General features: G+C 37.4%; 1 protein-coding gene across 5 annotated transcripts in view; it reads left to right on the plus strand.

Moving 5' to 3' along the window:
• The window catches only part of Root (ciliary rootlet coiled-coil, rootletin), a 345,133-nt gene that overhangs the window by 244,541 nt on the left and 84,260 nt on the right, over positions 1-16,332 (plus strand). For all 5 annotated transcript variants that reach the window (XM_083141556.1, XM_083141553.1, XM_083141554.1 and 2 more), the window contains 2 exons: positions 4,691-4,900; positions 7,807-7,953. In XM_083141556.1, the coding sequence (XP_082997682.1) occupies positions 4,691-4,900; positions 7,807-7,953 (357 nt within the window). The remainder of the gene's footprint in view (positions 1-4,690; positions 4,901-7,806; positions 7,954-16,332) is intronic.

Here is a 16,332-nt window from a genome sequence, read left to right on the forward strand (position 1 = left end):
TATTAGGGAAATTTCACACTGAAGCAATACATGTATTTTTAATATACAGGTTTTTGTATTTTCTCAATTGACGTAAACATAAATAATTTGTACATGAGAATCGATCAACTTGTATCTCGCCAAAAATAAATCTTGGTTAACGTCGTTGCTTTAGCCATGAACTATTTCTTATAATATGAGGACATTATGAAGACACATTATAACTACATTTACTGTTCAAAATTTAGAAAAATATCTAGTAATTAGTTGCAATGTTAACTGAAAACAATAATCTATCTCGTATTGAATGGTTGCCACATGATCTCGCTAATAAAATCTGTCCTGGTCATGGATATTCCCTTGTAAGTGTCCTCGTGAATTTATTCTAATGACCATACCACTTCCTAATCATTATTAGCAAAAGTAGTAGAGAAGTAACACAGAATGGGGTAAATGTAGTTAATGTTTACTACATATTTTGCATTGTGTTCCTATTTTCATTCTCTTTAGTGCCAATTTTCCTGCATTTGTTAGAAGTTTTTACTGCTTGTAAATCGATCCCTAGGCATGAAAGTTCTTGCTCTGGTTATCAGGAGTGAAGCTCAATGCTTATTAGTAGTTCATGTCATAAACATTCATGTCTGACCTACCTTGGATCAAGTACAGAGCATTCCCTGACATTCGCTACAATATTCGGTGACGAGCGGCCCGGTGTCAGCCCTTGTCTTTCCCGGTGAACAGGGTCCGGGACAGTCGCACGCTACAGTCTGTTTTTTTTCGCTCTCCCTGCCTTCGCTCTCTTTCCCTTTCTGTTGACGTTGCTGTCTGACGCCAGTATAATCCTCCCTCGGAAGTTGTGTTGTGTTGTGTCCGTGTGTTGAAGATTGTGCCTTAATATGGCACCACAAACGTTTACATTACAACAAAGAATTTATCTTGTCGAGTGTTACTTCGGAAAGAGGAATTGTGGAGAACTGCAAGGACGTTTTGCAACAAAATTTCCTGGTGTTCTCGTTCCACATAGGACCACTATATTAAACCTCGTAAAAAAGTTTAGAGTAACAGGGTCAGTTCTGAATAAAAGTAGAAAGAAAAACCCACGTGTTCTTACTGAGGAAAAACTCGATGAGATAGGACAAAGGTTAGAAGAGTCTCCTCGGAAATCTATCCGCCACCTCTCACAAGAAATGGGTGTTTCAAAAGCCACAGCATTTAAAGCCACTAAAATTCTTAAATCTAAAAATTAAAAAGAAAAGAAAAAAATCTAAAAAATAAAGTATACAATGACAATCCGCCCACCATCTGTGAGTTAAAAGACAGTATTGTACGAGAATTACAGTAGACGAACTTGCACGTGTAAATGCCAATTTCCTTCGGAGATGCCAGAAATGTGTTGCAGCAGAGGGACATCATTTTCAACACCTTCTGTAGTGAAGGTTAGTACACAATATATTAAAACTGTAATTTTAATAGCCGACTCTAGCGACTGTCGCAGACCCCGTTCACCGGGAAATACAAGTGCTGACGCTGGGCCGCTTGCCACTGTAACCTGATGGTTGCGTGCGTATCAAAATAGTCAAGATTTTAAAGGGGAAGCGTAGAGGTCCGTGGAAAATTCAATTACTCGCACGATAAACAAGAAAACCAACCAATCAGTTACAATAGTCAGGGATTTTGTTGAGGCTAATGACAGTATTTTGGACTGTCACCTCAGTCTCTACTGAGAACCAACTTGACTAAGTACCATGTGGTCAAAACGACATACGTAACGAATACAGAAGTCGAATTAAACTCTTTTCTCAATTAATCAAACGTGGCCATTCGTCCGTCTGAATATGATTTCCATCTCGTTACACCAAAATTAAACTAACAATCTAGTCTAGCGTTACAAAGGGATAATTACGTACACTGGATCTAATTTTGCGACAGTAGTCAAAATTTATTATGCCAAACCTCGCAACGTAGAATGGTCGGCATTTCCAAGAACAAGTACATAATATTATTTATAACAATTGTTTCATTCATGTTGCGACTATAACTGACTTTAAGGTTCATCAACAATTTTTATCACCGACAAGAAAACAAGGTAATTAAATTAGAACACCTCCAGTAACTACAAATGACATGTTGCAAAACACCAATTGATTAAAATACGTAAGGTCAATCTCCAATTATATTTTTTGGACAACTCTTCCATTAATTTCATTTACCCAAGAAAACCACCCATTTAGCATATTAATTATATTGGTGCTCTTGGTACTCTATCAATACACCGCGCAAGTTAGCTCGTCTCACAGCTTAATTTTCAATCATATTAATCGTATTCCCCCAAACTTACGTACACGTAATTCTAATTGAACGACTTGTCTCTCTCTTTTTATACCAAAAGGGGGGTTACGTGACCACAAGTCGCTTTCATTCTCCACCGTGTCAATCGCAAACTTGCAATATACAAGCATCCACAACTAACTCGATAGTTGCATTACGTGCAATTTGTTCTTTGGCCGTCGCACATTAATTTCTTGATCCAATTTGCCGCGTAGTCGCAAAAGAGAAGAAAAAAAGGGGGAAAGGGGGTGAAGCGACGTTCTGGTCCAAAAAAATACACATTCACCGTTCACTTATCAAAAGGGTCGTAAAGTACATACCTCAGTCAGTTGGACGACGGTTCACCTCTCTTAACAGGACAATTCCTCTGGTCGAGAACAAACGAGGGGGGAAAGTCATCCAATCAGTCGTCTCACACTCCTTGAACGGTATTGTCTTCTATTCCCTCGTGACTTCCTTCTCAGCAACTGGTACTTCCATCCTTCATAGTTCGAGCCCAACCAGGCGATACCAAAGGGGGTTAAGTTCGGTCAAAATGGTCGGCGGTCAACTGCACTCCAATTTTCTATCCTCGTAGTTGAAACTCGTTTTCCAAAGTTCCCAACACCTCACCGACGTATTAGCAGTACCGGTGGGTCAATGCAACGTTTCCTCGCAATATTCGAAGAGCTGAGATTGTGCCATATTACAAACTGCGATCGTGGAGGGAGAGAAGAACTGAGTTCCGCGAGCCGCTGCTTCTCTCCTAGTCCATGACGTCACACGAAAAATTCCTCGCGACTCGCTAGCTGAAACGGAACTGCCGTTTTTTTTCCATCGAGTTCGTGAAGAGTGGGAAAGTCACTAGTGACCTCTAGCGGTCAATCAATTAGGTAGGATTGTAAACACTGACGCGAAGCGTACCGGAAGTATGAGGAGACTGTGAGGAGTTTTGACGTGGAATTTAACATTATACTTAAAAACCAAGTTCGCGTAGAAAAATCGTCACACCACCTAGTCCTGTAGCAAATGTCAGGGAATGCTCTGTACATTAATAAAGATCACAAATAACATAAAAACCATAACTTCAAGCTTTTGATTCATTCATTTGATTTATTTTACTTTGCTTTCCCGGCATTTTTGGCAAAGATGAATGATGATGTGATGATGAAGGGACTCTTACAATGAACACCCATGCCCAGGGTTGGGATTCAAACCAGAACTCTTGCCATCATAGCGTGCTGTGCAAACCACTCCACCATGGATGACAGTCTCACGTTTTTGACCCCACCTCAGGGTCATTATCTGCAAGAGGAAAGAAATGCTGATGTTATATTGAATGGTACAGTTGGATGCCCAACTATTGCTTGGCACATTGTATCAATTTCTTATTTTATGTCCTATGTGTTTTTGAGGAATGTGTCTTAATGTATGCTGGTGGAGAAGTTCTCAGTACTTGTTTGGAATTTTGTTTAAATTGTTGAAGCTCTCATTGCACGAGACAAAGAGAGTAAACAGGGTAGCGACAATTTGCATGGTAATACTTATGCATCCCACTGTACATAACTAAAATTGAAATACAAGACATGCATTTAATTTACACTTAAACTAATCATTACTTCTCCATGGTTTTGATTTGCTTGTGTTTGATTTCTGTACAAAACTCAAATATTATCCATTACAAATTCTATTAATTGATTACTTTCCAATATTTATATTTTTTGTCCTTGATACAGTAAAACCTGTCTATCCCGGAACATGATGGTTCCGAGCAAAATTTTCCATCTTAACAGTTTTCCTTCTTATACAGAGGACTTTAAATACAGGATAGAGTGCTGAAGGAAGTAATGGAAAGACAGATTTACATTTCGCATTACTTATAATGTAGAGTACTAATGCATATACGTACATGAATAAAACTGCGATACATTCATCAATTTCATCATATCACTCATCCCCATGAAAGAAAGAAACTGAATCGTAACAGCTATGAGTGTTGTAGTGCATTCTTTCATATCGACAATGTTACCGATAAGCAAGTGGCAACAGAGGCATGTTCCACTTACAGTATTGCATTGTTTTCTTGCGAGCGAAAAAAATAAAGAAAGAAATTTCAGTCTTACTGAGAATAAAAACATCTCGGTCTTTAAATGGTGTTCCGTTTCTGCCTTAATCGGGTCATTTTCAGGTATAAAATCGGTCAGTTCTGTGGACTTTTTTTTCCGTATTTGCAGGTTTCCTTCTTATAGAGGTTCTGGGATATGCAGTTTTTACTGTATATGGTCATGTTTCTCTTCACATAATACTTCAATTTTTGTGTATTTACCGAAATGCTATATCATAATAAAAATTGTATAAAATGTGTAGATGCCTATTATTTATCTATATGCTGTACATGTTTCAGACTTTCAATGAGTATTACACAGCCGAACACAACAGGTTGCTCAACTTGTGGAGGGATGTAGTTTCCGTGAAGAGGTTGTTTGCTGAAATGCAGTCAGCTACAGAAAGAGATCTTTCGAAGATAAGCTCAGAAATTTCATCAGCTTCCAGAGAAATGTCCAACGCAGTTAGCAATGTAGTCAATAATATGAAACAAAATCAAAGAAAAGATGTAAGTTTATAGCTGTGACTCGTTCTAGTAATATTTAACATTAATGGTATTTGAATCAGTAGCTGCTAATTTTTATGTAATTATGTGAGAGTGGATTTTTAGGTGTGCTAAAAAATTGAAAAATATTTTTTATGTCGAAATATGTGACTAAAAGACAAAAATATTTTCATTCAAAATTCTGTCAAATAAATAAATAAATGGATACTCACCAGTGAGAGCAGGATGTTAGTTCCTTCTTGCATCTGTTGATTACAATGAACAACACGGCACATGTCCAAATTATCCATTGAAAATGCATGCCGGTGATTACTTATCTCTGAACAATGACTTGTAATGTGAAAACGACCTTTCCACATCACGTGTAGTCAGATGTGTATATGTGAAGTGCAGGATGTCATGCACACTTACACCTACATGTTTGTGCCCTTGTAATCAAGGGGTTCCAGGTTCGATACCTGGTGGATGCAAAGAGTGGTTCGGATCCCACTTTAAACTGTAAGTCAGTAGTACAGCACCATTGTAGATGCTGTAACAGTAGTGCCCAGTGTAATGTGGAGTATCAAATACAGTAGTAATTTACTAGGGATGGGACCGATTAATCGGTACTCTATCTACCGATATAGGCATATCGGTGTTTTGCTTTATCGGTAAAATTACCGATTATTTTACCGATCCTTTATATCGATAAATATATATTAATTTAGTGCAAAATTCTGCCATTTTGTTGTAATTTTTATGGATAATCTCCATGCCCTAATTTCTAAGAAAGTAAATGTCTAAGTATTCAATCTCTTTTTCACTGCAGTCACCTTGAAACATACATTTATTAAGGAGGTCAATGAACTTTTCAGGTTCTTCAAGGACCATTTCTAATTTAATATCGGATCGGTAGAATATTGGTTATCGGTATTGGTAAATTTTGTATTGTTACTTTATCGGTATCAGCCAAAATTTCATATCGGCCCATCCCTATAATTTACTAATTTAATTTTGTCTATTTTATACATTAACTCCAAAATATGTGTTTACACAAAAAATTCTGAAACTTTATTTTGTCTGGAATGTATAAAATATTTTATGTTCTTTCCCTAGAAATGTGTGTTTTATCTACTAAAGGTAAAATTATGTATTTTTATGAGAAATAAGACTTCACAGATTACATTGCAGCTGTATGATGGGTACTCCTACAAAGTATGGTTGAATTACGAAGCAACAGAAAAGAAATGTTTTTCCCTAAAAATCTTCTCCCTAGTAATTATGTTCTGTGCATGTCTCCCCAAGTTACCTGGGGAGTCATGGTTGCACTGTAATAATAATTGTTCGAATTGAGAAAATAAAAATAAAAAGAAAGAAAGATAGAAGGGACATAACCAGGGGTAAATAAAACTTAAAATAATTCAGGTGCCAGCACCTTTTTCTCAGCAGCCAGCACCCAGCTTTTATTTTTCAAATGCAGGCTAAGAGAGCAGTGTTTGAAAAACCCCATTTTTTAAAGAAAAAAAACCAGTTTTTTGGGCCCAAGTGGGTTTAATTGGGTTTTTTCGGGTTTTGTCGAGCTTTTATAAATAAAATGTGAATACATGTAATATAATTCACATTTGTAATTGCCGCTCACCTACCCACTGCACTTCACCACCCGGCACACCAACTAGCAGACCACAACAAACTGCTAAACCATAGAAATGTTTATTTTTTATCCTTTATTCTCTTATGATTTCCTGGTTACCTCTGTCCCTCTGTGGAAGTTTGTATGTTTGAATTGATATTAGCAGATGTTGCAATAATGGATACATTACGATATAAGCTAGATTACGACTTTTGTCAGAAGCATCAAGAGATCAATTGCAGGTGTGTACTATTATCTTCAGTCACAAGCATAATAAAATAGCGATAGCATAGATAGTATACATAGTATTCCCCAATAGTAGATCTTTTTTTTTTCTTCAAGAAATATGCTGTTACGTAGAACGTAATAGTTGTGCTATTGTAATAATGTAGTAATCATGTAATTCTATGCTATTTGGTATACAAACTGCAGTAACAAATGTATTCAATATTGAGCAAACATAAATATGTTGCTGTTCAACATGCATATTGGAATCTTTTGTCTAAAGTACCTGCAGAATCTACAGCTTAATATAGGCCTATGTAATTTCTTAATAAAGATTAAATGTTTGTATTGGTGTACTGAGCTCTGATATTTCGTTCTACTTCATTTCAATATTAGAAGTGTTGTGCATTTTAGATAGCGAAATTAATCTCGAGTTATAATGACAGTCTTGATCACATTCTGAGAATCTAAAATGCAATCCTCATTAGTATACACCTCTATGACGTTCCTTCATTTCAGAAATCGTTGAAATACCAAAGTTAATGAAAAAACCCACTGGGTTTTAAAATGGGTTTTTTTCAAGTGGGCCCAACCTTAGTGAACCCTGTAAGAAAACCTTGAATCTAAGATAAGTTGGAAATGTGATCCTAAAATATTTAATTTATTAATTAACACAATATTAGATTAAAAGTAATAAATTCTTGCACCGGAGTGAACTTCCTAATGAAGGATCAACTGGGAAAAGCATGAATAACTATGGAATACATTCTATTGTATTTGGCTGACTCTACCATGTTGAAGCAGATTTTAAAAATCGTATAGCAACAGTTCAAAAATTTATTATCGCATGTTTATTATTCTGGTCTAATAATAAACATTATACAGAAAACACACAAACATTAAAAAACACATATTTAAAAAGAAAAGTAATAGATATTTCTGTAATCGAACTCAAAATGTTAAAAAAAATATTTTTTTTTAGAACTATATTTAAGAATTCAGTTGTCATGGCAACTGGGCACCCTGTATTTTTCTACCCCTGGACATATCATGTAATGAATACTTTTCTTTCCAGGAGAAGCAACAACAGCAACAAGAAGTTGAGCAGGCTGAACTGAAGGCACAAATTGCAACTCTTAAATCACAGCACGAGGCTACGCTAGCAGAAGTAAGGCAGAAGGAGGACCGCATTCAGCAGCTGCTTAGGGAAATCCAAGGACTTGTAAGTATGAGTTTCAGTATTGTCGCCCTAGCATTACAATTCATAAATTCATTTTCAACTCTGGAATGTTAGGTGTGAAGTGCTTTTCTGCTAGGAAAAGCAGAATGTACGAGGGGCATTCCATATTGATTTACACTTTCCAAATTCCCACTATCCACGGTCCGCCATTTGGGTTTTCATAACAGTTGCTGATAGGTAGTATGTAGGTCTGCCCCTAGGTGTCAGCACAGGACAGAAGCATGTAGTACCTGTAAACTACATTGCATTTTGCCAACAGCTGTCAGTACGTGTGCAGACAGCATAGAGAGCAGTCACCATGGACAGCACTGGATGACATGATTTCTCTAGAGGAAGGATGTAATCACAGCAGAGATTCACAGGCGATTGGTAGCAGTCTGGGGAGAGCATGCACTATCACGAAAAACTGTGTACAACTGGGTAGATGGCTGGAAACTAGCCGCACAACAACGGAGAAGTGAACCAGTTCCAGAAAAAAAGTGACAGTGACGATCTCAGTCACCATCTCATGACTGAAGGGGCTTATTCAGGAGAACAGGTGCATAACATTCTCGGAAATGGAGGCAGCCAAGGAACTCGCCAGAGTCACCCTGCATCGCATTGTGCATGAACACCTTAAACTGTGGAAGGTGTCTGCTAGGTCGGTTCCCAAAGCTCTGAATGCAGCACAGAGACAACAACGTGGGGACGTGAGCCACCATCTTCTGCAATGCCACAACCAGGATCCAGAAGGCTTCATGTACAAACTTGTGACAGGCGACGAGACTTGGCTCCATTACCATGAACCGGAGACCAAAGCATAAAGGGAGCCCCCGCCAAAGTTGTCCAGACGTCTGTGCAACACACTCCAAGAAAGTGGTTCCAGGAGGGCCTGGGGAAGGTTCCATACCACTGGAGCAAATGTATAGAGCTGAAGGGAGACTACATTGAGAAGGTGGACATATCTACCTAGGTGTAACTATTCTGTGCAAGTGCAAAGAGAATAAAGTGTAAATATCAAATGCCCCTCGTAATCCAGAAAATAAAATGACCCATGGAGATTGACATTTGTTTTTCCAGGAAAGGGTCATAGATATGGTAAAAATACCTGGAATCCTACTTGTGGTCTACATCATCAGCATTGCTACTTATGTGTATATTTTGGATGTTAAGATGAAATGTGTTACATAAGCATGCATCTTTTCCACTTAAATTGCAAACAATGTGTTGCCTGAAAATAAGTTATTTTGTATGCTAATTATGTATTATTCACTGTAAATTCATGTCCTGCACCATGACCATGCAGTGTAAGGCATCATGTTTTGGGCTCCGGCTATGAGATTTGCACAGGTTCGAGTCTCCTGAGGGAAGCGTAACAACTTTTCTCTGAGATTTTCAGTCTGCACACGGAAATATACAACAGTGACTGGGGGTTTGTTCTGCTGGTCACAAGTCTCTGGCTGGATGATCGCCCACCTCGGCATGTGGGAGTGAGGTCGGCAGTTTGTAGGTAGGCCCAGGCCCTCAAGGGCTGTTGCACCACAGGTTATTATTGCTATTCTTAAGTTAATATTATGTCATAGTAATATTCAAATTTAAGATTCTCAGATTTTACACTTTCCATCCAGAGACCTTGTGGACAATGTCCAAATTTCCAGTATTCCACTAATATGTAGTATCTAAGAGCTGAAGAATGTAATACGAAAATTCATGATGGATGCGGTAAACGCGGTTTAAAATTACGTGCATGAAATTTAGAAATTTCGTATTTCCGCGTTGCACAATTTAATAGTTGAATCCTATTAATTTCGAAGATCCTCTGTCTTCATTCACTAAGGGTACGGCATCTGGAGCGGAGATGATACCGCATCACTGCTTTGTTTGTTCCTATGCTTTGTTTGTTCCTAGGCAGTGGTAGTTGCAATTTCTCCTGTTCGGCGGCACTGGCGTGTGTATCCTGGTTTACTTCCAGTTGTCAGGTGCCCTGTTGTCAGGTGGTGCTGCTGGATGGTGGTTGGGAGGCTGGGTCATGCTGCTCGGTACAATTAGTGAATGAAGACTGAAGCAAGCCTTTTACTTGAACTTCAACGAAGCATTGATAACTTCAATGAAACTCGGACGTCACTAATTAAAATTTCCATATATTTTTTCACTTATTGATCTACTGTGTTTTGTTTCTTTATTGTTGCTATGGTCAAAAATGTATATAGAAATGTATACATCGTAATTTTACATTATCAAGAAAGTAGAGACATTGGACCGGTTCTGCATAATACTTGGTACGAGGCTTATTATTTTTATTAATTTAAGCACAATAGAAAACCTATTTTGACGATGTTTTTGTCGATTTTATACTATTGCAACTCTGTGATTTTTCACCTCGTACTTGGTACGAGTGGTACGAGGCCTATTATTTTTATTAATTTAACCGCAATGGAAAACCTATTTTGATGATATTTTTGTTGATTTTATACTATTGTAAATCTGTGTTTTTTCATCTCGTACTTCGTACGAATGTCATAATTTCTTACGAGTTAAAGTACGTAACGCCTACACCCATGCATGCCTACACCCATGCACACCTATTTACTTCCGGTCCACTTCTGGTCTACTTCCGGTCCACTTGACAGACACTTGTGAGTTTTTCCAGTTTTTTTTTTTAAGTATACACCCACGCACACCCACGCAAATTTACTTTCGGTCTACTTCTATTGCATCATGTTGCGCAACAAGTTATTACGCAATGTTATGATGACCCCGTATCTGATGTGTTGCTTTCTAATTGTTTGGATTATGACGTAATGGGTGTTTTCTGATTGGCTCACTGTTTCTGATGTTTTCAACGCGGTCCACGCTTAGGTTACTTAAAGGGTTTTCGCATTACAGATCAGTCAGTATCGTGAGAGTGTTTGAAGAGTGCGGACGCGTTGTTGCAGTGCTGCTCAGTAGTTAAAAAGGGGTATGAGCAAACCCCCTCCCCCTCTAAATCTAACAATTTCATAGTGAGCTCTCTTAGTGTAATTTAACTGAAAATCATGATTTTAGCTGATTTTCCAAGTGTAAATAACTGAAAATTTGTTTTACGCAAGAGCTTAAATTCCAATTTTATTGTATAAAAATTATTTTATAGTTGCAGAAGTTCAAAAGACACAGTTCTACTGCACTTGCCTAGCGCTGGGATGCACCTGCACTCCACCATATGTCTAAAAGTGTAGCGAACTAGATGGGGCTAATAATTTCTTAATTGCAATTATTTTTCCAAAAAACTTCTACAACACAGAAATGTTGGCAAGAATTCTCATGTAACCTAGTTCACTTAGACAAAATCAATAGTCTTGCATTCCAAACATTCCCCGAGTGTGCGTGCGTGTGTGTACACGAGACGTCGACCTGTTAAGAATGTCACGTCAATAATACTAGCTTGGATATGTCGTGACCTTCTCTTTTCTCTATAAAAAATAGAGAGGGAGAGAGGGTCATCCAAATAGCTTGCAAAAATTCTCATGTAACCTTGTTGTTTTTACTCAGACAAAATCAATAGTTTTGCATTCCAATCATTCCCCGAATGTGCGTGCGTGTGTGTAGGTGTGACGTCGACCTGTTAAGAATGTCACGTCAATAATACTAGCTTGGCAAGAATTCTCATGTAACCTAGTTGTTTTTACTCAGACAAAAATCAATAGTTTTGCATTCCAAACATTCCCCAAGTGTGCATGCGTGTGTGTAGGTGTGACATCGACCTGTTAAGAATGTCACGTCAATAATACTAGCTTGGGAATGCCACGACCTTCCCTTTTCTCTATAAAAAAGAGAGAGAGGATCATGTAATTTGCATGGCTAAGGGGAATTTTCTGAGAATTCTTTCCATTCTAAACATTCCTGTGTGTATGTGTGTGTGTGAGTGTATATGTGTAGAGATTGATGTGCTTATGTATGTGTGTAAACATTAAGGCATTGACCTGTTAAGAATGTTACATCAATAATACTGTCTCAGGAATGTTATTCCCTTCCTTTTCTCTATAAAAAAAGAGATTTGAGCTAAATGGCTGTCTAAGGGGCAATTTCCCGATTACTTATTTACACTTGTGCTTGTATTAGCTCTCTTCGGGTTTAAGAAGTCTAGAGAGTTAGTTAGTTAGTTGTTTTCCACTGCACTATTTGAATTTTGAATAATCACATGTTAGTTATAAACGCATCGTTGACATCCTGTCTGATCATATATGTATTTGGTTGAAGCTTCGTATCTGACCGAAACATTTATTTTCTTCTTTTTCTTGTTATCTGCTTTCTATATGAATATTAGAAACAACACATTTCCATTAACAGTATTTCATGTTATGCAAAACATTTAAGTTTATACACCATGAGAAGTGTGATTGCAACAACGTTACCACTACGTTATCCGACAAAGGCCAGGATCAGTATTGTTATATTTTATTGCTCAGGTCATTTCTTTTTTTAATATGTACAGCTATAGGTGAAAATAGTAATTTAAGCCCTCAGAGTCGTAAACCAACAAAAGTACACCTCTGTTAACTACCTTGTGTGGGGGGAGGGGGGAAACAATTGTAGCTGTTGGTGCAATACACTTTGAAGTTTTGTTTTATAAGTGCCACACATCAATTTCATCATAATTATCATTATTCATCCTCATCGTTGCCATTAGCCAAAATTGCCTCTTCTTTTTTACAAATTTTCGTACTGATATCCATACACCCTGGGCCTTAGCAGATTAACAGAAATCGTCTGAAAGTTTGAACTCCTAACCCCTCCCAATACCGTTGCAAGCTTATTTGTGATTGTTCTCCTCAATTATTCAAAGTATCTCACTTTCATATTCAAATACACACAAGTGAAGGGGGTTCATATCACATTAGTGATTTTAAATTGTATTCTTGGGGCCATGCACACACTTTCTAACATTGTTGTCTGATATTAAAATAAGCAAAAACACACTGCTATGCTTAGTAAAAAGAAACATCCATTCATTGCCAGATTGTACACCTGTATAGGTCGAGGTTCATAAGCCTCATCCATCTCATTCTAGGGACTGCATATTTTGTATACAGTTTATAGTGGCATCACAACACAGGTTATAACTCATTATTAAGTCTGTTAAAAAAATCGTCAGTCCATATGAGAATTCTTGCTGTGAAATTTTTATGATGTTTAACCAACAGGATAAGAATTCATGAGGGAGCCAAGAACTGAGCTGTTGCATTCCACATTAGCAAAATCTTTATATTTATAACGTCAATTTACTAATCGGAAAATTCCCTTAGTTAACCAATCAGCACATTCACATAACCTCCTATAGAGGAAAGGGGCAAGGGGGGGGGGGGAGCATGACATTTCCGAGCTAGTATTATTGATGTGACATTCTTAACAGGTTAATGCCCACACATAGTTATAAGTGCATCAATCTCTACGCAGACACTTAGGAATGTTTGGAATACAAAGAACTCTCATGACAAAACAAGTAATCGGGGAAATTGCCCCTTAGACAGCCATTTAGCTCAAATCTCTTTTTTTATAGAGAAAAGAGAAGGGAATAACATTCCCGAGACAGTATTATTGATGTATCATTCTTAACAGGTCAATGCCTTAATGTTTACACGCATACATAAGCACATCAATCTCTACACACATACACACACACACACATACACACAGGAATGTTTAGAATGGAAAGAATTCTCAGAAAATTCCCCTTAGCCATGCAAATTACATGATCCTCTCTCTCTCTCTCTTTTATAGAGAAAAGGGAAGGTGGTGACATTCTTAACAGGTCGATGTCACACCTACACACATGCACGCACACTCGGGGAATGTTTAGAATGCAAAACTATTGATTTTGTCTGAGTAAAAACAACTAGGTTACATGAGAATTCTTGCCAAGCAAGTTACATGACTCTCTCTCTCTCTCTTTTATAGAGAAAAAAGGTCATGACATATCCAAGCTAGTATTATTGACGTGACATTCTTAACAAGTCAACGTCCCACCTACACACACGCACGCACACTCGGGGAATGTTTGGAATGCAAAACTATTGATTTTGTCTGAGTAAAAACAACTAGGTTACATGAGAATTCTTGCCAAGCTAGTATTATTGACGTGACATTCTTAACAGGTCGACGTCACGTCTACACACACACACACGCACGCACACTCAGGGAATGTTTGGAATGCAAAACTATTGATTTTGTCTGAGTAAAAACAACTAGGTTACATGAGAATTCTTGCCAAGTAAGTTACATGACCCTCTCTCTCTCTCTCTATCTTTTTTATAGAGAAAAGAGAAGGTCATGACATATCCAAGCTAGTATTATTGGCATGACATTCTTAACAGGTCGACGTCACGTGTACACACACACGCACGCACACTCGGGGAATGTTTGGAATGCAAGACTATTGATTTTGTCTAAGTGAACTAGGTTACATGAGAATTCTTGCCAACATTTCTGTGTTGTAGAAGTTTTTTGGAAAAATAATTGCAATTAAGAAATTATTAGCCCCGTCTAGTTCGCTACACTTTTAGACATATGGTGGAGTGCAGGTGCATCCCATCGCCAGGCAAGTGCAGTAGAACTGTGTTTTTTGAACTTCTGCAACTATAAAATAATTTTTATACAATAAAATTGGAATTTAAGCTCTTGCGTAAAACAAATTTTCAGTTTTTTACACTTGGAAAATCAGCTAAAATCATGATTTTCAGTTAAATTACACTAAGAGAGCTCACTACGAAATTGTTAGATTTAGAGGGGGGGGGGGTTTGCTCGTACCCCTCTTTGACTACTGAGCAGCACTGCAACAACGCGTCCGCACTCTTCAAACACTCTCACGATACTGACTGATCTGTAATGCGAAAACCCTTTAAGTAACCTAAGCGTGGACCGCGTTGAAAACATCAGAAACAGTGAGCCAATCAGAAAACACCCATTACGTCATAATCCAAACAATTAGAAAACAACACATCAGATACGGGGTCATCATAACATTGCGTAATAACTTGTTGCGCAACATGATGCAATAGAAGTAGACCGAAAGTAAATTTGCGTGGGTGTGCGTGGGTGTATACTTTAAAAAAAACTGGAAAAACTCACAAGTGTCTGTCAAGTGGACCGGAAGTAGAACAGAATTAGAACAGAAGTGGACCGGAAGTAGACTGGAAGTAAATAGGTGTGCATGGGTGTAGGCATGCGTGGGTGTAGGCGTGCGTGGGTGTAGGCGTGCGTGGGTGTAGGCATTACGTACTTTAACTTGTAAGAAATTATGGCATTCGTACGAAGTACGAGATGAAAAAACACAGATTTACAATAGTTAAAATCAACAAAAACATCATCAAAATAGGTTTTCCATTGAGGTTAAATTAATAAAAATAATAGGCCTCGTTCCACTCGTACCAAGTACGAGGTGATAAATCACAGAGTTGCAATAGTATAAAATCGACAAAAACATCGTCAAAATAGGTTTTCTATTGTGCTTAAATTAATAAAAATAATAGGCCTCATACCAAGTATTATGCAGAACCGGTCCAATATCTCTACTCAAGAATGTGATAATAATTAATTATACATCATATTAATGCAATAACGTTTTCCAAAATATAACAAAACAGAAATTGATAACATAGATATATCATCGTGCGTATTAAACACAAAATTAAACAAAACACAATAAATGAAATAAATGAACATCTTTAGGTCAGTCACAAGACAGAGAATCTTCAAAATTAATAGGATTCAACTATTAAATTGTGCAACGTGGAAATACGAAATTTCTAAATTTCACATAAGTAATACGGCAAGATTTAGACCTGTTGAGCAAATAAAGTTTCAGTCAGTAATTTAGTTATATTGTATTCTTAAGTAAAACATTTCAGTAGTATGGCTTCAAAGCAACAAAATATCAATTATGTTTAATTTATGGACACTCTTTTTCTTTTTAAGAGTTTTCTTAATCTTGTTTTGCTTAATATTTATAATTAGCATTCAGCTTGCTTTTTCTTATTACCTGCCTCAGCAATAATTATTTATCCCTGTATTGTATCACTTTTATAGTACTTTTTTGTATAGTTTTGTCTACTTAACTGCATATTTATTCATATTCCAGTCAGGTAATTTTAGGTGATTTATGTTAACCGCAAGGAACGCTGAATTTTTTGTAATACACAGCTGTACTGAGTAACACGACCTGAAGACTCACTGACACATTCAAATCTGCTGCCCAAAATTCAACATTACTTCCACGTAGTACACCCCGGACTGCATTTTGCAGACTAAGAGGGCTGTGGCTTCTGGAGCCATGGTCAGTATAATCCTCTATGGGACTTGTGTTGTGTGCTGCCACCTATTTCATCACCTTTTCACCATTCATTCTCA

This window comes from Lepisma saccharinum, chromosome 20, assembly GCF_977018435.1.
Source record: "Lepisma saccharinum chromosome 20, izLepSacc3.1, whole genome shotgun sequence".
Classification (NCBI taxonomy): Eukaryota; Metazoa; Arthropoda; class Insecta; order Zygentoma; family Lepismatidae; genus Lepisma; species Lepisma saccharinum.